The sequence below is a fragment of the Cervus elaphus genome, chromosome X (genome assembly GCF_910594005.1).
Source record: "Cervus elaphus chromosome X, mCerEla1.1, whole genome shotgun sequence".
Classification (NCBI taxonomy): Eukaryota; Metazoa; Chordata; class Mammalia; order Artiodactyla; family Cervidae; genus Cervus; species Cervus elaphus.
Window position 1 is genome coordinate 107853599 of NC_057848.1, and position 23796 is coordinate 107877394.

The window sequence follows — 23796 nt, forward strand, 5'->3', positions numbered from 1 at the left end:
ATTTGCCGCCACCGGGCGCTCTCCCACCCACCTTCCCTCGCCTTATTTTTCTCCCTAGCATTTGTCATTAATTTTATGTATTTTATATATATATATATATAATTATTGTCCCTCCCCCGAGAATATAAAGATACACAAGAACTGGGATTTTGGTCTGCTTTAATTTGCACTGTATCCCCAACATCTATACTAGTGTTTGACACCTACAGTTGGCATTCGATAAATGTATTCGGATAAAGGTAGAATGCTGTATTAACCGGTCCTAACTGTGTGAATCGACGTCAGGTTAGACTAATACCGCGTTTCTCACTCTCTGAAAAGGGCTTCCAGCAGTCATACAGTGACGTCCTCCAGTTTTCAAAATGGGAAAGGTTCTCACAGTTCTCAGAACACGAATTTCTCGCCACAATTCAAAATGGCGGAGGAGGGTGGGGCCTGTCACATGGTGGGCGGCACAGCAGCTTTCCTTTTCCAGGCCGCGGCCCGCCCTGCCGCGTCGTCAGCCGGCCACCTCCTCCTCTCACCGAGGGTTTTTCGAGGAATCGCCTGGGATTGGATAATCGGCTGGGAGTGGATAATCGGCTGGGACTGTGGGGCCAGGACGCGGCATCATCACTTCCTGTTGTGGGCAGGCGTTTCCTGTCGCTGCTTGGTAACAATGGGGAAGATAATGGCTGCCTGAGCAACGTCTCCGAGCAGGCGCTGGGCTAGAGGCGGGTCTCGACCAGCGACTCATCGGAGGCGGGCTTGAGAGCTGCGGCAGGGGAGGCGCGCAGGAGCCCCGGCGGCGGTGGCGGCGGCCGAACCGACCGAGTCGGATCCCGACACCAAAACCGGGTAAGTGAAGCCTTGGGAAACGGATGGAGAGCGAGAGGAAGACAGCGAAGCCCCATCTGCTGCTTTCTCTCAAAATGGCCTGAGTGGTGCATCGTGGCGGAGGCTCAGCGCCGCCTCCGGACCCCAGGCACCGGTTGCTGTGGGGGGCTCCGTGGCGTAGTCTCCGCTGCCATTTTAGTTGGGTGTATAGTCACAGGCTTTTTTAAGAAGGGGAAGGAGGAAGGTAGTACTTCCTCTCCGTGGCCGCGCGAGCCGCGGCTGGGGCCCTCCAGAACCTTAAGAATTTGGGGGAGGCGATTTTCGAGTGTTGGCCTCAGGCATGAGAATCTTTGATCGTCTCAGGTTTTCCTCTCCTCAATTCTCTGGAGACTTCCTTCGCCTCCTCCTCCTCCTCCCCCTCTCTTTTACATGGCGGGCTTGGGTTTAGGAAATGGGGGAAAAAAAATCAGACTGCTGTAAGTTAGATGCTGGGAACTGTCGGGCCTTTAGATTTCCCAGGATTTGCAAAACCCCATTTTGAGCCTTCTGCTTCTGCAGGGCACTATCAGTTAGGCGCCCCCTGAGGCCACGATGACATCTTCCCTGAGGATCTAAGACAAATGTGGTTTACTCCCTTGCTTGAATAACCCTGGCATATCTTTTGCCAGATACCACTCCACGGATTCCCCCCAAAAGGGAGGGAAAAGCCGTTGCGTGTTTGTTGTTTTTCCCTGGCTGAGGATGGGAATTGGGCCAAATGATTTTGAAGTTAATTTCCGTTCAATCCGTGCACAACCCAACCCCTCCCCCCTCAAAAAAATGCCTAAGGGTCTCGGCTTCTGCGGGCGGTACCTGCCACGTACGCCATAGCTTTAGTAACTAGTATTAACCGGTTGGGCTTCTGCTTCCTGAATACTCCGTCCCTTTTTCCCTTATGCTGATTAATTTCAAGATGGAGGAGACAGCCACGTTCCTTCCCTAGACAGTTTCACCATACTTATTCCACAGGTTAGTCCGGGAATCTGAGGCCTAGCAGGCTTGTCTATTTAGGTCGTTCTTTCGTTTTGCGGAAAGAGGAAGCATTTATATTAGGTTGTCATTCACTCTTAGCGAGGCCCCACAATAATTTTTTCTTTTGCTGAAAATAAGGAGTCCGCATTTCCTGAATCAGAATTAACCGCAGTGGCTTTGGATGATTGAAAGGAGGAAGAAATACACTACTACTAGTCATTTTTTAAAACAATTCTTGTCATTATTAAAGACAAAATACTCTTATCACCCCATCAGGTACATTATGTCCGTCCTGGATGACTTGAGAGCAGACAGGCACAGTTATCACTGCCCCAGAATCAGTTTTCTAAGTTGTAGAAATAAAGTACCCAGGAAGACCAATCTAAATATTTTTTTACTTTTATTTTAGGATACTCTTCTCTTACTGAAAAAATGTTTTTCTTTAGCCTAAAATGTCCTGATGATCTCTCATACTTTTAGTTCCTGCCTTAGGCTAGTGTAACGTACCAAATAAGTTATTGAAAGTAACTGAGAATCTGAAAATAATTACTGATCTGATGTGTAAAAGCCCATTTTAAATAAGTTTATATTAAAAGGTAGATGGGCTGTCAGCCTTTAAAAGATATCTTCTAACATATAAGATTGTTGGTTCCCTCTGACCTTCTTAGTCTCCCCAAATATCCTAATACTAATGTGGAATTAGGTTGAATTAATGGCGGGTGTGTATCTAAAATACATAGGATATGTAATTTTTAGGATGTGTCTGTTTCAAAGAAAATGTCTATCTTATAAAAGAGGAAGAATAATGGATTCTTTTTTTTTCTAGAGCAGAGAGTGAAGAAAACTAAAATCCAGTTTATTGTATACAATACTATGTCATAACAGTCAGGTAATTTTATTTTTTGTTGCGTCTCCTGATGATTTATGTGTAGAATGCATGTTTTAAAATATTTATTCTGTTTTGGGGGCCCTGTAATTGAATGGGCTTCTTTGATATATGTTAGTTGGTGTCGGGCATTCTTAATGGTGAAAATGGGTGTTTTTCACTGGGAATTCAAAGGGTAGTGTTTCTGAGTAGCTGGAACTGCATTAGTGCTCTGTCAATTTTCTTCTTTTAAAATAATGTCTAAAATTTATCAGTACCTGTATAGAACAGAAAGAACAAAATAGAAATTTGCTTCCTTTAATCGCTGTTGGAATGGGATGAGTATAAATAAGTAGTATTTAAATGTTTATTGAATAACTAAATGAACTAACAGTAGACTATATTACAGGAATATAATTATTCTGTGTGACATTTGATATTTTTCCTTCAAGATCCGAAAAGTCATAATATATAATATTCTTAATTGACATCAACCTCTTTCATCATCATTGTTAAGGTAATCATATAATTTATTGCCCTAGCTAGGATGCTTTAAAGAGAAAAAGGAACATTATTTTCCTAGACAACATGTGCAAACCAGGATTGTCCCATGCAAACTGGAATGGGTAATTAGCCTAAATTCATAATTATTTGTATTGAATACTTACGTGCTAGGTTCTGTGCTTCACATGTGTGATTTTGTAATCCTTACAGCCAAGCTTCATGAGGATGTTACCTGTTTTACAGAGTAACTGAGACTTAGAGGAGAGATTAGATAATTTGTTCTCAATTAGATAATTTGTTCTCAAAAAGCTAATAAGTGGTAGGAGCCCCCATTTTAACCCAGGTCTGTCTGATGCCAAAGTCAATAAACTTTTATATCCTTAGACTTGTTATTAGATCAGAAATGCAAAGAAAATGAAAGGTTGTAATAAAAAAAAATCTATAGGTTAAGTTGCACCAAAAACTTCTGTTAACACTCAAAGGAACTTTGCTTTATGAAGCAAGTGAGACTTATCTAACGATTGTACTCTCTCTCTCAGTCTGTTGGGGTTCTTGTTTCAGCTGTTACTGCCTGTAATATAATTTGATAAAACAATTTAAAATTAGAAGTGGTTTTAAGAAGTAGCTTGATAAGTGATATCTAGAAGTGTTAGGCTGATTGGATATATTTTTCATGTTAGTGAACATGTAGTGAGGCCTTATATACAGTAGATCAAATGGGATATTTGCATTTATCCAATTACAATGTGTGTATTACTTTTTCCATAGCTGTAGCGGATTGGGAAATAGCAAACCACTCACCAACCTCCTGTTCCCTTGATTTACCATAGAGTGGATAACAAATTAGAACATGAAAAGTCCTCTGTCAAAACCAGACCAGTGAGATGCTAGAATTTTGGGCCAGTGCCTAGGACTGCGACATGTTTTTCTTTTGTAAATCTATTTCCATAACATTTCTTTGTAATACAGACATTTCCAAACCTTATAGCCCATTGATTTAAAGTACCCAGTCTACATGATCCTTTGACATTTTGATACCCAGTGTAAGAAAGCAATAACACTTCTATTTTTTTCTTTCATTTTTTTGAAATAGAAGTTTCCCAGATAATAAAGCAATTTATTTTAGAGGTAAAAATCTTGACAGTCTTAAACAATTTGGGAGTATATTTGTGAACTTGTGGTTTTGCTCCGGAAATAGATATTTGATGTTTTTGCTGTACATAGTCTTATATTTTGGGTTTCCCTGGTGGCTCAGTGGTAAAAAAAAATCTGCCTGCCAGTGAAGGAGAAGTGGTTCAATGCCTGGGTCGGGAAGATCCCCTGGAGAAGGAAATGCCCACTCCAGTATTCTTGCCTTGGAAATCCCATGGACAGAGGATCCTGGCCGGCTGCAGTCCATGGGGTTGCAAAAGAGTTGGATGTGACTTAGAGACTGAACAACAACAAATTCTTGTATTTTAGTGCTTCAACTCAAGGGTTTAATTTCATTAGCCAAAATACCACATATATTTGGAAGACAAATATCTGTAAATAGTACATGTGTGTATATAGATTTGTGGGCTTACTGCAATAATTTCAGAGCAGCAGTTTGGACTGCTATTACAGCATTTGCATGATGATGAACATGATCCATTCTGTGGTGGGAAGGAGATATTTGTGTTCAGTGTTTTCAAATTTTTCTGAAATGAAAAATGGTCTCTTTCCTCTTGCTCTACATTTGATTCTGTGAAGAAAGGGTTTAACTCGTAATTACATTTTTCATTTTGTATTGACCAAAGTTCCTGTTAGTGTCAATTACATTTGAGGTCACCTTATAATTTATCCAAACTGGGACATTTTTAAGAGTGAAAGAAGACTGTTAATAATCACTACAGGACAACTCATATGGACAAACTAGGTATATGTGGTCACCTTTGTTATCATTTCTCTGTAGGAGCACTGGTTCAGAAATCACTGTTGTCAATGTGTTTGGTTCTGTAATACAAAATTATTTTCCTCAGACAATATAGGAGTCATTTGTGTAGATGATATTTTTCAGTCACATGATTTAAAAATAGTTCATTTTTGGTGGAAAACTTATATCTTAAAAAATAGTACTTTATTTACTAACACCAGAATTGCCAGTAATCAATGACTTTTGCATTAAAACATTTTAAAAATAAGCACATGAGCCTTTTGGGTTTTTGAGTCATTGACTTCTTGAGAATAATGAGAAATCAGAGTTGAGTTAGTGTGCATAAGACCAAATTCTAATTTAGTGGCATAGCTTGATACTAAAAGAACATGAACTGGGTAATCGAAGATTAAATTCCCTGTCTTAAGTACTTGAGTGAATTGAAATGTCATAATGGTTTCCTTTTTAAACTAACTTGTTCCTGTGAATTGGCAGCATTTGGCCTGGTCTCCATCCTTTGATTTGTTGGCATTCTTAATATTCTTTTGATTTAACTGTTTTAGAAGGTTGTTGTCATTAGAATTGTTTGTGAGCTGCAGAATTCCTGCCAAGAGATTAAACACATGCTGAATCCTTTTTTTTCTGATGTCCTTTTCAAGTGATAAAGATAGAATACAAGTGAGGCTAAGCTAACATTGCCATGCAGATATTTTATAATCTCATACTGCTCTAGGAGTATCAGCAGTGGCAGAGGCCTTAGTACCATCCTCCAATAGGCCAATAATGGAAATAAATTGCGTGGGTGGTGAGAGGTACTGTGCAATAAGGCAGTGAAACATAAACCCTACCCTATTTTTTTAAAGAGGAATGCTTTGTATTTGTTTTTTTAAAAATAAGATAGTCATAAAAAGAGAGAGAAGTGTATGAGTGAAATAGCAGTGAGAAAAGCACAGGTTTTAAGCTTACATCCTAGTTATTCATGTTGTTTCTTGACCTTTATTTTTCCAACCTAATATTGTAATGTGATGTAGGTTATATCATAGTCTGGATTATTAGAATTGGAAAGGTATCTTGTAGATAGCTTAATCCAGTACACTAATACTGATGGAGATCCTGAGACACAAAAGGTTAAATAATTGGCCAGATTCACATAGTTAATCTTACAGCCAAGACTGGAACCTAGTATCTTCTCTTTTTTCATTTTCACAGAGCTGAATTCCACCCTGCTACTCAGTCAGCCTTTGATTTGTTGGCTGCAAATGCTGTAAAGTTTTAATCATTCTGTATAGGAAAAATTCCCAACACGTTTGGTAACTACATATACGATGGTATTTTATATCCAGACCTCAAATTCGGTAGTTCTTTGTGACTTGGCTTTTGTTGTTGTTTTCAACTATATTAAATATTTTTCATTTTGATGATGGTATTATTGACCTGACATTTTCTTTATACACAAGGCTTGCCTGTCATTAATTCTCATCTGTTCTGTGAGGTTCTTAATCAAGAAAGAAGCTCTGTTGCAAACAGAATAATGCTTGCCCTTTTTCAGTATGACACATTTTTATGTTGATACCTATGATTTTTTTTTTGTTGTTGGCGTGTTGTACTTTAGGTCACTATTGAATTTTGGAGCTTGTTTGAACACATCCAGAAAGTGACAGTGCCCAAGATAACTTCAGTAGTTGGTTGACATTAGGTTATCTTGATTCCTCCCTCCCACTATACTTTCTGATTTTTAAAAAGAAGTGATTTCTTCCAGACTTAATAGATGTGGTTTATTTTAAAATTGATACTCATACAACCTTTTGAATTTCAGAATTCATTTTTTTATGTCTGTTGTTTTTTTAACTGTATATTTTGGTGCCTTAAATCTTAATTGATGAAGTATGTCCATTGAATATAGTATGTGTGTTTATATTTAGCACCAGGTCTCCTGATCCATTAATACTGAACAGTATGTTTTAAGTGACTTTTTGCCCTAACATCATAACAGAAATACATGTTTTAAAGATTAGTGTATGTGGGTTAGGAGAATTAAATACTTATAGCTGTGGTCAGAAACATAGTAATCTGCATAATTTATATTAATATATGATAATTACTGTAGAAGAATTGAAATCACTAAAAATGCTTTTAAAATTCTCAAGGTGAATAAAATCTGCTTTAAACTCCCTAATTATAGAATAAATCTCAAGTTTGGTCTTCTTGCTCGCTTTTCCTCCCCAGAATTAAATTTACCTGACACAGTCATAGTCATACAGTTACTGACTAGATGAGTAGTTTTTGAAATGACTGGGCAGATTTTCTAATTTGGCTACTTACTTTCCAGGAATGGATTTGGCTGTATTGGCACATAGTACCCTGAAAGAAATAAGGTTAATAAAATATGCTATGCATCTGAGGGGCAACTGTATTTAAAACAAAAATACTAAAAGTTGACTTGTTTAAAAAGAAGCCCTGCTGGGTTCATACTGCTTATAAGATGTTTTGTCATTTTGGAAGTTTTCATACCAGCAGTGAACATGAACTAAGTGAAAGTAGTGAAGTTGCTCAGTCATGTCCAACTCTTTGTGACCCTATGGACTGTAGCCTGCCAGGCTCCTCTGTCCATGCCTCAGGCAAGAAGACTGGAGTGGGTTGCCATTTCCTTCTCCAGGGGATCTTCCCAACCTAGGGATCGAACCCGGGTCTCCCACATTGCAGACAGACTCTTTACCCTCTGAGCCACCAGGGAAGCCCCAAACATCAACTAAAAAGCTGATAGTGAGGTTGATTATGTTGGACATGCCTGTTAGGATTGAAGGAATGTATTTTTAAGGTATATGGTCTTAGGATATATTGGGAGGCAGTGAACCGTTTATTGAAAAGTTGATTGGATTTGGAATCAGGAGACCTGGATTTAATTGCTGGCCCTTTCCATTTACTAGCCTCATGGCCTTTGGTAAATCACTTCCTCTCTCTCTGCTTCTGTTTCCTATCTGTAAAATAGAGTTTGTAGTTCCTACTTCATAGAATTGTTGTAAGGCTTAAATGAAATACAGGCGAAAGGGCTGTATGAATAGGGCAATGAATATTACTTTTAACTAGGAAGAGACCTAAGTGATTTAAGAACACTTACACATTTTTTCTCTTAAGTTTCATTGGTTAAGTTTTCCATAAAAATATTTAAGTTTAAAATTGACTGATGATAACTGTAAATTTAATCCAAAATTTCTGACTGTGCACATGAATATTATAACTCAATATAAGGTAACTGAATGAAAATATTTAAAATTTTCTAATTAATGATGATAGAAGGAGCCCAGGGGGTATGGGGATTCTTTTTTTCTCATACCTTATTTAGACTGAAAATGTACCACAATGTTCACCACAGAGTAGAATCTAGAGACCCATTTTATTAACATAATCTTTCACTGATCTTTTCACACCAAAATGGAGAGAGATCTGTATTTGATCATTTGAACTGCAGTCTCCTGACATCTTTGGCATGTTTTAACTTTCTGAACTTCTGATTTAGAATTATTACTTTTTTTTTTTTCATTTTTTTTTTTTACCACTTAGGTAGTGAAGACACTGCTTAAAATGAGACCAGACTCACTGGGTGTATGTTCGTAAGATGATTTTACAAGGCATTTAAAGGCATTGCTTACATTCAGGATTTCCTTTATTTTTTCAAAATGTAATTAACTTCTAGTCCGGTGGACCTTGGCAGATGTTAAAGCTGTAACTCTCTAAAGCTGTAACATCTGTCTTGCCAGTGCTGGAATCTCTTGACCTCCACTCCCAACTCAGGGAAATACAGAATAAAGCAGAAAGAATGAATGCTTTGGGCAAAAGTAGGGAAGCAAATAGGCTTTTTCTCTCCCTGTGCCTTAATCAACTGCAAGAAATGAACAGCATTTTAAATGGAAATCTATACCTTAGCAAAAAACATGGTGTGTTCTGTTTAATGAAGCCTTGCCAGTTTGATTGCAATTTTGAAATAAATGTGTTGCAAGGATGCCATGTGGGGAAAATAATTTATTTTCTCTGATGTAGGCAGGGAGAAGGGAGAGCAGCATGTTACTATGGAAGTAATAGTAATTTGGATTTGTTCACATGTTACTTTGTGTGTCTCATTGTTAAAATTTTGAATTAAAAAATAAACCGAAGTAAAAATCCCTCTTGAATAGAATAACCCAACTTCTAAACTCATCAGGCAGGAGCTATTTAGGATTTAGCAGTCTCCAGAATCACAGTGTTGAGAGGGTTTTGAATAGAGGTATGATTTTTTTTTTTTTGTCTCTAGTTTCCATGTAGGAAATATTAGAATTTCTAGGTCAAGAGTGAACTTGAAGATTGGTGATTGTAATTAAGAATCATCTATTCCATGTGTTTTTGTATTCACCATTATCTTCCCTAGTCACTCAGATGGTAAAGAGTGTTTGCAATGCAGGAGACCCAGGTTCGAACCCTGGGTGGGGAAGATCCCCTGGAGAAGGGAATGGTAACCCACTCCAGTATTCTTACCTGGAAAAATCCCATGGACTGAGGAGCCTGGTGGGCCCCAATCCATGGGGTCACAGAGAGTCGGATATAACTGAGTGACTAACACTCACCTCACCCTCACCATTATTATTTTACTTTTGAAAAGTATAAAGGGGATTCATAAATAGTGGGTTTATAGAGCAGAAACAATATATTGGGAACACTTTAGAGCTCTTCCCGTATGTGGAGTTTCTCTACCTTACGAACAAATTCTTTAAAGCTGCACTGTCCGATATGGTAACCTGTAAGCACATGTGGCTACTGGACACTTGAAATGTCATTAATTAACTGGAACTAAACTTTTAATTGTCTTTCATTTTAATTAAGCTAAATAAACAATGTAAATTTTTTCCATTAAACATGACTTTTTTGTTTCATTAGGACTACATTTCACTTTAACCATTGAAAATTTAGCATCCAATTTGAGATGTGCTGTAAGTATAAAATAGATACCAAATTTCTGAGACTTAGAATTTTAAAAAATAATATAATACATCTCAATAATTTTTATATTGATAATATGTTGAAATGATCTTTTGGATCTGTTGGGTACATAAGATATTAATAAAATTAGTATTTCAAAAATATAAAAGACCTTGTGATGCAGGAAGTGACACTAGTGGCACAGGCAAATGCTGTGTGCAGAGATAGTTGAAAAAAATTGCTAGCTGGGGTAGTCAGTAATAGCTTCTTAGGTAGTAAGATTTCATTGAACCTTGAGGGGTGAGTGAAATGGGGAGAGACTAAATGGAGGGCTGAAGGGAGAGCATTATAAGTGTGAAGGTAGTAAAGTACAAGATGTATTGGAGGGAAAGGATGGGGCAGTATAAGTGGATTGGTTTTGTCAAGAAAATGTTATAACAAAATTGTGTCACTGGGAATATGTGGCTTAGTATGACCCTAGACCCAGAATAAGGAAACCAAGGGACTGTCTATCCTTAATGACATTTTAGTCCAAAGGATCTTTTGAAATCAGTCTGTTCAAATTCCTACCTAATATCTAGCCTCTACTTGAATACTTCCAGAAGTTGGTAGTAGTTTGCTTGAAGAGACTGGTTGCGTCTCTATTTTTGGACAGTCTTATTTGTTTGACTATTAAAAGACAGAGTTATTTGCTTCATATTTCTTCAACTCTTGGCTCTAATTTGACCCTGTGGTTTGCTCTCTTATATGTTATAACTCCAAATATTTGAAGGTGGTAATCGTTTCCATTTTTAGTGTTGTCTTTGGGCTAGACATTTTCAAGTAATTTAGCCATTTATTTTATGGTATTCCCTGGCTTCTCACCATCTTGGTCACTCTACATATTTTCTTGTGTTTGTCAATGTCCTTTTGTATGTATTTTTAATGTTTCAGATACTCCACGTATAGTCTGAACAGCAAGTAGCGTTGACACTACTACCTATTTTTATCTGAACACTGTGACCTAGGAAAGGTTTGTCAACCTGTGACTCCAAGGTTTCTTAACAGTCAAGTCAAACAGGCTTTTAACTGAGCTTTTGTTAACTAAAAACTTCAAGTCATCTTCATGTTGCCAGGACAGGTCCCCCCTCTCCCCATCAGCTTGATAACCCTTAAAGTGTTTAAAGTAGCACATTTACCATCATTTTTGTTGATTTCCACTCATCCTCACAGCCCACTGAGAATTCAGGATTTTTTTTTTTTATTATATACATCTTCATTACTAACTCCAAGCGTTGAGTTGTCTATAGATTTGGCTGGTATGTCTTTGACTTGGTTCTTTTCAAAATGCTTAAGACTGGGCTCTTCGCAGGTTAACATTGCTCCATAATCTTTGAGAGTGGTATTCAGCAGCTGTGAATCTGTTAAGTTGTATTGTCATCAAGCTCCTTGCTACTCAAACTGATTGTAGGATAAGCAGCATCAGCATTATTACATGGAGGCTTATTTAAAATGCGTGCTCTCAGGCCTCACCCCCAATCTACTGAATCAGAACCTGTATTTTTACAAGATTTCCAGGTGGTTCATTTGTATGCTGAAGTTTGAGAAGCATGGATCTAGCCTATATTTCTCCATAAAATAGGATGCAAAAGCTTTTCAGACTCTGTACAAAAACCAAGCCAGACGTTTCAGCAGTATTACCTTGATGCCTCTATCAAAAAGTTTCTCAACTCTGACTGTACAATGGAATTACCTGCGGAATTTTTAAAATGTCGCTGTCTGATTGGCCCCAGAGAAAGCTCCTCAGGTGATTTTAATGTGAGAATCTTGTAAAGCAAGTTCTATGTGAAAGAAGACTGTGTAATGCAAGTAAGGTTAATTTGACAGTGAATTCCACTTCTGGTGAACATGTTTTTCTACGTGTTTGCAATATATCTGATAGTCTATAGCAGAATTCCACCCCCCCCCCAGGTTTTGTGCCAGATTTTGCTGTGTTATCGCTTATAGATGTCACTTTCTTTGCAGATTAGATCATCTGGTATCTCCTGTTCTCTGATTTTTCAAAGACTGGAAATTTTGCAGTTTGGATTTTGATTTTTTTTTTCTTTGAGAAACTTGGTTTTTTCCACTACTTCCAGTTGGAAGATGATTCTTCTTGCTGAATAAGATAGAAGTTGAGTGCCTCTACCTACCATCTTCTATTAATATACCATCTGTACCAGAGGCTTAGTAAAAGATCTCATTCTTATTTCAGATTTGTTTTTCAAAGCCATTTAAAAGCTCTTTCCCATACTTTTGAAAGTTTCTGTTCCTTGTGGGCTTTAACCTCTGACACTGTTTTTAAGACTTTGTGCCATTCTTGTAACAGTCCTTGGTATGTGATTTTTCTGTTATCTGTGGTTCCTGTCCTTCAAATCTCAGAACTTATCAGGAATTTTTGCCTTCTTTGAAAGCTTTACATTCTTAAAGCCCTTCAGCCCTACTGAGTTTTCAGTTTTTAGAAATTATTTTCGAAACTATTTATTGATCTGTTCCTTCGTAAGTGGACTTGGTCCTTTCATGTTACTACTATTCAGAATATTAACTGCTTAATATTAGCCAAGTGTGATTTTCTTTGGTTTGGGAAATTATGGCTGAACTTTCTTTGTGCTTTTCTGTATTTTTTTTAAATTAACTGCATGCTATTTATTACCAATACTAAGTTGTGGAAAATTTGGGCTTCTTGTTTTTTTTTCATTGCCTGGCCCATATAACGTTAATGGGTGTTTTATTTAACCTGTTGACTTCTAGTCTTACAGTTTCAAGTTATTTAAAAAACAACATCTTTCAGAAATTTATATAGTTTAGTCTTACCAAAATTAAGAAATCTTAGTTATGAAATTAGGAAACTCCAAAAAATATTAAGGTCTCTCTCCCTTTCCCTTTCCTTGAGATAATTCATCTTATTTGTTTAAAGAATGATAGACTAAGAATGATAAACTAATGATAGTTCTAAGAATAATGATCTAAGAAAAACAGTGGAGAGCCAGATGTGCCCATGTATAGCCTAAAATTTGTTTAGACTCATCAGACAGGTAGACAGTCTTCTTTGTTTTTTTTAATATCTGAAAGATGGTTTGTTTTTATTTTTCTCTAGTATTGACATAAACATCCAGATACTTCGTGTTTTGTGTGTTGGATTAAATTGTAGTACCAACATAGATGACTGCTTTTCCACAAATCAGATTTTCACATGTTTGTGAGTTAACTTTTATCTTGTCATTGTGAATTTAAGTCAATCTGGGGTTAGAAGGAAAAGAATATACTATAAATATATATATATATATATTTTCCTAGGGCTGTACAAATAGTGACAATTAAGTTTTGGCTAGTTTTATGTACTATCCAGAGTAGGGGTTGGCAAACTTTTTCTGTAAAAGGCCAGATAGTAAATTTTTTTCACTTTGCTAATCAGAATTGAACATATTACATAATTATTTATATAAAAAGAGAGAAGCCAAATTTCCACAGAGTTTTTCTTGATGTAATAATAAATGAGTACAATGTTTTATAATATAGATCTACTAGTGAGAAGAATGGTATTCTTTTTGGTGGGATAACATTTTGCTTAATTGGGGCTAAACGTTCTTTATCATCAGAATCATTTGCGGATGTCCATTTAGTGTTTTCTGATTTGAAATGAGATTTTACATATTTCGTCATTGAAAATGTCTTCACACATACAAGTACGCTGTCTAATCAGTATACAAGCATAGAATTTTAATTGTAAATTTGCCCAACTAGATATATTTTTGCTCTACACATACTTTTTTTAACCACCATTTCAGTTGTAACACATCTTCGCAGATTCCACCTCAGGTTGTGCTGAATTAGTGTTTCTCAGCTTCTTTGAAAATGTTATCACCTGTAGTTAGTTGTTCCATGCAAACTATTCATAGAGACTACTTCTTTAGTTACTTCAAACTCCTCAAATAACTTGACTCCTTGAATAAGCAACTGAATAGTATCAGTTATATTTGTCAACTCATCAAGAGCCAAAGGGAACTACTCAATCATTTGTTTCCTTGTTTTTCACTTGATGATTGATGTATCCCAGTATCGTCACTTTTTGAGCAACTGTTCTCATTAAAAGGCTAATAATCTTAAACCAGTTTATTTTCTGTGGACTATTTGTTTAGCTTCTGCAGTCAAACACAATTTAGCTAACATAACATTGATAAATGTCTTTCCTTGCTTAGCCAACAAAGAGCCACTTAGAAACTTACTCTGGTTGAAGCTTCATTTTTTATTTTTGTGAGGAAATACTTTGTGATATTTAAGTTTTCTAATTTTTCAGACCATAGCTTTCTTGTGAATTGTAAATAGTATGATCAGTGCTTAGTCTAATAATATGAATGTATATTTTATTATTTTAGCACAGTTTTAGTGTCATTGTATTATAATATTTGCCATCTACTCTAATAAAATAATCCATACTGTGCCTTTAGAGATGGTACTCAGTGTTCATCAAGTTTTACTGGAATACAGCTGTACACATTCATTTACATATTGTCTGTGGGCTGCTTTCTTGCTATAATGGCGGAGTTGAGTAGTTGTGACAGAGACTATATGGCACTGTCACTGCTTTGCACTGGTGATCTGTGCACTGCAAGTTGCGGTGATGAAATTATAACTTGACAGCATTTCAGGTGCCATGCTTATACTGTAACATTTTTCTAAATTACCAGTGCACACTCATCGTATTAAATGGAGAAAGTGGGCTTGACCATTAGCATTTTTAGAACTTCTTTTCTACATGTCTTATCTCTGTGAGAGGCAATAGAGCATAGAGAAACCTGAATTCAGATTGTCCAGGTTCAGCTTCCGGCCTTGTCACTTGTTGTGTAACCCTGGTCAAGTTATATAACCTCTCTATACTTTATCTATACTTTATCTGTTTCTTCATCTGTAAAAAAGGAATAACAATAACAACAGTGTTTGTGCACAGTGTCATTGTGAGGACTGAAAAAACAAAAGCAATTATAATAGTGCCAAGAATTCAGTAAGCTTCTTGGGTCTAACCTTGTTGACAATTCTTGCTACACTGCTGAATTCTTATTTGTATTTCTCTAACCAAACTTTACTCTGGACAAGTAGCTAAGAATTTATTTATTGGATCTCATATAATTTTCACACATTACAAAATATTCTCTTAGAAAAACATTTAAAAGTGTAATAATCATTCTTAGATCTCAAGGAGGAAAAATAGTCACCAGGGCTAAGTTTGGTCCATGGGCCATAGTTTGCCAACCCCTGACCTAGTCTTTTCCTAGTATAACAGTGCTTTTCAGTGTTTCTATTATGAAGTTTCCATTCATATGAGGTCTTAAAATCCATGTCTCAACCTGAATTCTGGATTTTCACATAATTAAAACTGTTCTATAGAAGATATACTGACTTTTGTTTTCAAGAGTGATCTCCTTTCTCCTTTTAGATAATTTTCCACTTGTTTATCAAGATGGAAAGCTCAGATTGTAACGATAAAGGAAGTGGTGATCAGTCTGCAGCACAGCGCAGAAGTCAGATGGACCGATTGGATCGGGAAGAAGCTTTCTATCAATTTGTAAATAACCTCAGTGAAGAAGATTATAGGCTTATGAGGGATAACAATTTGCTAGGCACCCCAGGTATGCAATGTGTAGTTTAAAGATTTATACACACACACACACATACATATATATAAATTGCTGGTTTTTAAAAAAACAACTGTTTTTTAAAAAAATGTTTTGTTTACCATTGTGAAGTATGATTTTAATACCAGGGATATAGAATGAAATTTACTGCTGTACTTATTACTTGATTTTGTTCACTCATATTTGGAATTATCCCTATGTCAGGATTTTTAGTGAGGAATTATATTACGAATTTATAGTAAGCTGAATTGAAAAGAGTGGAACTGAACAATCTTTTTGTTATTTATCTTTATTTAACTTACTAGACAGTGGTCTGGAAGAGCTAACGGGAACTTTGGTTCTTAGGACAGACTTAACTGTTTTGTCGTCTCTCATTCTCTGAATATGTCCCAATCATAATCAACCAGAGCTAGCCTTGGGTAAAATAGTCAGTTATTCAGAAATTTGTGCTTGGTTATTCTGTTTTGCCTCATTAGGTCCCATTTGATTCTAGTTAAAATTCATTATATCACTTCCTCTTCATTTCTATTTAATTCTATTAATGTTTGAGTGATTGCTTAAATTTTAAAAGGTAAGGTGCTAGCATGGTTACTATGAGCCAGAGTGCATTTTGAGCCAGCAGTACCAGACTTGAGTCAGAATGCCAGAGTTGGCCTTCTTGCCCTGCTATATATTAACAAATCAGCTCACTTACTCTGAGTTTGTCTTAAAATGCAGATAATATCTATCTCCCAGAGTTGCATTTTTAAAGAATGAGATATTGTATGCAAAAGCATATTGTAAACTGGAAAGGAATACGAATAAATATAAGTTGTAATGTCATGCTCTCAAATAGGTGAATTTTACTCAGGTTCCCACTCTTTGGTTGTCATCTCAGATGGATAAGTCATTGGATTTTATTTATAACTCCGCAAACATTTTAAACTGTTTTCAGGTGAAAGTACTGAGGAAGAGTTGCTGAGGAGACTACAACAAATTAAAGAGGGCCCACCACCACAAAACTCAGATGAAAATAGAGGTAAGCTTTTCTTGGGAGAGGGGTGTCAAGGATGAAATGGATAAGGAGCTTCCTAATGATAAATGTCAGCCAAAGATAATCCAGCAGTAGCACAAATTAATTTGGTGTTAAAGAAACTGCTCATAAAAAGAACTGGCATTTTCTTGATATTTGGTGAGAATGTTAACTTTTTTTTTCCTGCTTCACCTTTGGGATATTTTTGAGTGTTAATTGGGATATAGGAATGTCCTGTCTTAAATGTGATCATTTTTCTTGATTTTCTACCTTCATTGAAATTTCCCCATACCCACTGAATTATTCCTTCCTTATAAACCTAAGTTCCTCACCAGCAGAAAGGTTGCATTCTCTAATCTGGTGGTTCTCAGTGGGGTATAATGTCTGGAGACATTTTTGGTTGGGAGTTTGCTGTTTGCTCTAGTGGGTGGAGGTCAGGGATGCTGCTAAACATCCTAAAATGCACAGCACAGTCCCCACAACAAAGAATTATTTGGCTCAAAATGTAAATAGTTGCACTGTTAAGAAATCTTGTTCTTACCTCAGGTCTGGTGTTTCTTCTTCAGTGTGAAATATGATAACAGTTAGGTTTTGAATGTGCTGTATATGTACTGTGCTAGGTTCAGACTCTTTACTTGTTCTGATCTCTAATTTCATGTTAATTTAAAATCTTGGTGACATGAAGGAGTAACCTGTAAATCTTGTTTATATTTTTGCAATGTCTAAAGCAGTCTTATAGTTTTTAAATGTCCTGTATTTTTATCCGAGGCACTTAAGTCAAGAGCCCAAAGAAATGCTGTAGACTAATAAAAATTTAACCAAAAAATGTAATTTGAACTAAAATACTAGCCCTGTACCTTAACTGGTGTTTTACATTATTTGATTATGTTAGTGTTTTGACAGTGGACTGAAAAAATGTCTTCTGACAGTCCCCAGTGGTAGTGGTACACTACCTCTGTATACAATGCTAAAAATAGACCTCCTCCCAAGTCCCTTTTTAAAAAAATGCTTTAAATTTCTCTAGGATTAGCTTGCTGTTTTAAAATGGAATTGAAAGTTTCTTGCTTTTACATGCCAATCAGTGCAGTATAGTTTAAAAAAAATCTGTAAATTGAAATCTGTTCAGAATGTTTTTCTGTTAATAATATGAAGTTTCAGAGTGTGATTTCCTATTTTTAATAGTTCCCTTTCTCCCCTCCCTTTTTGAAAAACAGGTGGAGACTCTTCAGATGATGTATCTAATGGTGACTCTATAATAGACTGGCTTAACTCAGTCAGACAAACTGGAAATACAACAAGAAGTGGGCAAAGAGGAAACCAATCTTGGAGAGCAGTGAGCCGGACTAATCCAAACAGTGGTGATTTCAGATTCAGTTTAGAGATCAATGTTAACCGTAATAATGGGAGCCAAAATCCAGAGAATGAAAATGAACCATCTACAAGACGTTCTAGTGGAGAAAGTATGGACAACAACAGCCAAAGACAAGTGGAAAATCCACGATCTGAATCAACATCTGCAAGGCCACCCAGATCAGAACGAAATTCGGCTGAAGCATTAACAGGAGAAGCCCCACCTACCAGAGGTCAGAGAAGGGCAAGAAGTAGGAGCCCAGACCATCGGAGAACCCGAGCAAGAGCTGAAAGAAGTAGATCACCTCTACATCCAATGAGTGAAATTCCACGAAGATCTCATCATAGTATCTCATCTCAGACTTTTGAGCATCCTTTGGTAAATGAGACTGAAGGAAGTTCTAGAACCCGGCACCACGTGACATTAAGACAGCAAATAAGTGGACCTGACTTACTAACTAGAGGTCTTTTTGCAGCTTCTGGAACAAGAAATGCTTCACAAGGAGCAGGATCTTCAGACACAACTGGCAATGGTGAATCTACAGGATCAGGCCAGAGACCTCCAACCATAGTCCTTGATCTTCAAGTAAGAAGAGTTCGTCCTGGAGAATATCGGCAGAGAGATAGCATAGCTAGCAGAACTCGGTCAAGGTCTCAGACGCCAAACAACACCGTCACTTATGAAAGTGAACGAGGAGGTTTTAGGCGTACATTTTCACGTTCTGAGCGAGCAGGTGTGAGAACCTATGTCAGTACCATCAGAATTCCAATTCGTAGAATCTTAAATACTGGTTTAAGTGAGACTACATCTGTTGCAATTCAGACCATGTTAAGGCAGATAATGACAGGTTTTGGTGAGTTAAGCTACTTTATGTACAGTGATAGTGATTCAGAGCCTAGTGGCTCAGTCTCTAGTCGAAATATGGAAAGGTCAGAGTCACGGAATGGAAGAGGGGGTTCTGGTGGTAGTAGCAGTTCTGGTTCAAGTTCCAGTTCGAGTCCTAGTTCCAGTTCCAATGGCGAAAGTTCAGAGAATAGCTCAGAGGTATTTGAAGGCAGTAATGAAGGAAGCTCATCATCAGGCTCATCAGGTGCCAGGCGAGAGGGTCGACACAGGGCCCCAGTAACATTTGATGAAAGTGGCTCTCTGCCCTTCCTTAGTCTCGCTCAGTTTTTCCTCTTAAATGAGGATGATGATGACCAACCTAGAGGACTCACCAAAGAACAGATTGACAACTTGGCAATGAGAAGTTTTGGTGAAAATGATGCATTAAAAACCTGTAGTGTTTGCATTACAGAATACACAGAAGGCAACAAACTTCGTAAACTACCTTGTTCCCATGAGTACCATGTCCACTGCATCGATCGCTGGTTATCTGAAAATTCAACTTGTCCTATTTGTCGCAGAGCAGTCTTAGCTTCTGGTAACAGAGAAAGTGTTGTGTGATTAAGGTCTGAACTCTCAGCTATGTAGCTGGTATAGTGATGGGCAAACAGGAATCACTTGCTTTCTGTCCACTTTTTGAGTGGTGCTTAAATGTAAAGTAGCAACCTGAATTGAGTCATTGCTTTCTGAATGAATCATTGTCCTTTCTCTAATTTCTGTTCCAAAATAAAAGGAAATATTTAAAAAGCAACATGTTAGGACATAAAAATCTGATTTCAGTATCAGTAATTGTTATTACTGATGATTTATCATGTACTTGTCAGTTTCTCCTTTGTTACCTTAAAAGGTCTGCCTTAGCAATGACTCTTACCTGTTTCATATTGATCTTTAAAGTTTCATATGCCATAGGAAAGAGGGGTGAAGGAAATTCCCAGTTTAGACTCAGTTACAGTACATGTTTCCTAAGTGACTGCTTAAAGCTATACTGTTCCCAGTTATTAGTTGGCACACATTCAGCTACATTCTGAATATCATTTGTTCACCTTTCAGACAAGGTGATATTGGACTTATCAGTGTAAATAACACTAAGATTAGGATCTTCTAAGTGTATAACTGTCTTCTAAGCCCATCACTGTGGCACACTGTAGAGTGAGCTTATAGTTTAATTGAGATATTTATCTTGTGGAAATATTAAAAAAAAAAAGCCTATGCTTGTGTAAGTGAAAAAATCACATTCATTTGTTTAAAAATGTAAAGCTATTTTGTAGAGGCTCAGTACTTTTTCCAATGCACTGTTGTATTAATGCATTAAAAATTGTAAAGTACCATGCTTAGAAATGAAAAAAACTGCTTTTTGTGAGCCAACATAGTAAAAAAAAAAAAAAAAAAACACACACCAAACAAAGTACAAAGCTGCTTTTGTAAGTGTGTAGATGTAAGAGCAGAACATATCTATAATATTTAATGTCTGTGAACAGCTACTGTGACCTGCAAAGGAAAGGACAGAGTATGGATTTAGGCAGGAAATGAAAGAGGGAGGATAGAGAAAACTGCTTGGAAGAACTTTTCATGAAGACAGTAATTCCACAGACATGAACTGGTTTCATATGGTGAGATCCTTGGCACAGTATTCTACTTGAGCAGATGAAGCAAATTTGGCAGAATTTGGTTTAAGAAAAACAAACCACTACCCCCTAGCACAAGTTACATTGATGTTTTTGCAAGTTTGCTTCTCAAAAAAAAAAAAAAATGGAGGAAAGAGACTATAAACCACTTATTTAGCATAAGAATTGAAGTTGGCACAGATGTGTATACTAGTAGGAAAGTCTCAAATTTGCATTGTTTTTGGTATTTTGGTTATTCAAGGTACCAGTGCACACTTGTTACTATCTCTAATACAGACTTAATATCTCATACCTAAAGACAAGATGAAGAACTAAGGGATTTTTATTTTTTGTGAAAAGTGAGTCGTGTTTGGTTATTTGAAATTCAAATTTTAATTGTGCTGCCCATATTTGAAGATGAGAATGCTGACTCACAATCTATGGGATATGCACTTTATGTTGTTTCCTTAGTAAGCCTTGTGAAGAACCCAGTACTCTTGCTGACTTTCTCTTGAGGCAAGTTGGGGTTAGGATTAGTCTGACTGTGGAAGACTGTCTTTTTCTGGGAAACGCTAGTGGGCCCAAAGAGGGATTGAACACATCCTTGGCTCTTAACAAAGTGAGCTGATTACCCAGGTGTACGTAGTCAGATGCTCTACACAATAAACAAGTCTGCTTTAGAAATTATCTGGCTACCTTAACTGTTACCAACTCAGCTGTAAAGATTATTTCAAAGCTCATTCTTGTATATTTTCCTCTGGCTTTCAATCCTACCTAAGTATCAAGGAAATTGTAAATATGGTAGTTGTTTACTAAGGATATGTACTGCTCTTGCAAGAAAATAATGTCCAAACAAAGCTTCACTTATTTTTTTTTAATATAAGCAGATTTTACTGTTTATGGCGCTTATGTAATACATTTTATCTTTCTAAAAAAATTGTCCATGTAAAAGTCAGGATTCGTTTATATTTGTGAGCCTCCTTGTATCCTTTACTAAGGGTGTAATCTATGGTTTTCAGATCTGCAGGGTAGTCCTGATTGGCTAAAAACAAACTCATTTTCCTCTTGGTATAAAATGTCCCATTATAATAGGGGTGTTCATTTTAAATAGTTTAAAAACAACTGCATCACATTCTAAGCATAAAAGAGTTATTAACAGGTACCTTCCTAACCTCCCAAGATGTATTATTACTCATTTGTGAAGTATTAAGAGGTTAACTCATGCAGAATGCTGGTTATGAATGTAGATACTGAAGCTATTCATAAACACTGGAAATAGAATTTTAAGTTTTTAGCCTTCAGTGCACATATTGGACATGTGCATGTGAAAACCTTTTTCAGTAGCACTCATTAATTTCCATTGGACTGTGTAGAATGGATAAAAATATTTTAGTGGAATTTGCTACTTGATTATTTTTTTTGCAAGGTCCATGACCAATATGTACTTTCTAGTATGGACATTGAAGACAAGGTCATTTGTAGGTGTCAGATGTACAATGGAGAACAAAAATCTTTTTTCCCACCTGCATCCAAAAACCTGTTCTCTTGAGGGAGCATTTTCTTGCAAAAGACTTTACATTTCATTTTGTACCTTTGCACTTTTTCTTTATAACGAAAAGGTTCTGTCTTGAGGACCTTGTTTGAACTTCATGCAATAATAGGAACGAGAAAAAACAATGTTGGGGCATTACGTTGTTCAATGCATAGGGAAAAAGTAACTAAAAACTGAATTTTCTTGAATATTTCAGATTATTTTTAAAAATTCATTTACTAGTCTGAAACGTTTGAGGTGTTTACCTGCAAGCAGCTGACGTGATTGAGATTTATTAGTACTAAAAACAAAATTGAACAAGTTAGCTTTAAAGTTTGCAAACTTTAGCAACACTAGAGGAACCAAACTTAATTTGGAATATTTGCTCTAAAAAGAACACATTAGTTATACCTTAGTGGTGTTAATGGAGGTTGGGGATTGAGAAAAATGTTCATGTTAGTGTTGGAGTATTAAGTAATCAATTGTATAAACAATTAAAAAAAACGTTTAGTACCAGGATTGTGTGTGTGTGTGTGTGTGTGTGTGTGTGTGTGTGTGTGTGTGTGTGTGTGTGTGTGTGTGTGTGTGTGTGTGTACATGAAATCTCTAAAAACATGATCATGGGAGTTCATCCAAAATTTAAGGTTAGGAAACTGTTACAAGTGTTACCTCAAGTAATAGCCCCCCCCCCGCCCCCGTCGAAAACATGTTCTTTCCCTGCCAAGTATTCTCTCCTAATGTCAGTGTCTCAAATTATTTTTATGAAGGGTTATCACTTAATATACTTTGTATTTAATCACCTGCTTCTCAGATGTCCATGACATGAAGTGGAGCAGCATCAGCCCTAACTTTTCAGCAGTTCTCAAACTACCCACATAATAGGGAAGTGAATGTTACAAAATGCTTTTTAAAAAGCCATTTTTACAGCTTGCTAGAATACAGTGGCACCTTGTGGTTGTTTTTGATACTTATAAAGATGGAGGATATTTTTATTCCCCCCTTTACTCCACCTCTTTTCTTTGCTGTTTGTGAACAAGAAATACTTGTAATCTGCCTTATTTGAGTTTTTAAGTTTTACCGGCTTCCCTGTCAAATATATTACCAATACTAAATACATAGAAGCCACATTTGCGGGCACTTTTGTCTTATAAGACTATGCTGATTGCTACTTACTAAAGTATACTGTACCTTAGTAATGCAAGAGATTGATAAGGCACATGTTCAAATGTCAGGCATTTATCTTCCCTTAATATAATTCTTTAGTATATGTGTAATATTCAATAATGGCTTATCTGGTAGCTCTGTTGATAATGAATCCACCTGCAATGCAGGAGACCCAGGTTTGATCCCTGGGTGGGGAAGATCCCTGGAGAAGGCAATGGCAACCCACTCCAGTATTCTTACCTGGAAAATCCCACGGATTATTCAATAATTATTATTCAGCAATATTCAGTAACTTGTAATTCATTAACAAGTAAATTGTTCACTTTTGAGAAAATGTAAATCAACTTATGCTTCATTTGGAAAGTTAAAATACAAGGTCCAAGTAACTAGTATTTCATTTATTTTTAAATTAGATTTTTAGAAAGCAGCTAAGAAACAGCTGTGAGTTATATACCTACCCTTTACATTTTTAGCATTCTGAAAAGAGTTCTTAACTGGAACATTACTAAAATAGGAATATTGGAACAAGTAAGCAATCTCACGATTTGAGTAACTCCA

The 23796-nt window shown here is 36.6% G+C and overlaps 1 protein-coding gene across 3 annotated transcripts; it reads left to right on the forward strand.

Moving 5' to 3' along the window:
- Positions 1 to 623: 623 nt before the first annotated feature.
- Positions 624 to 22258, forward strand: RLIM (ring finger protein, LIM domain interacting). 3 transcript variants are annotated; one of them, XM_043895615.1, is made up of 5 exons: positions 624 to 837; positions 2654 to 2716; positions 15493 to 15685; positions 16626 to 16709; positions 17918 to 22258. In XM_043895615.1, the coding sequence occupies exons 3-5, from the start codon at positions 15517 to 15519 to the stop codon at positions 19498 to 19500; spliced, it is 1836 nt and encodes a 611-aa protein (XP_043751550.1). In that variant the 5' UTR covers positions 624 to 837; positions 2654 to 2716; positions 15493 to 15516; the 3' UTR covers positions 19501 to 22258. The 3 variants fall into 3 exon arrangements, with proteins under 3 accessions (XP_043751550.1, XP_043751552.1, XP_043751551.1); XM_043895617.1 differs by having other exon boundaries at positions 2659 to 2716; XM_043895616.1 differs by lacking the exon at positions 2654 to 2716.
- The last annotated feature ends 1538 nt before the right edge of the window (positions 22259 to 23796 follow it).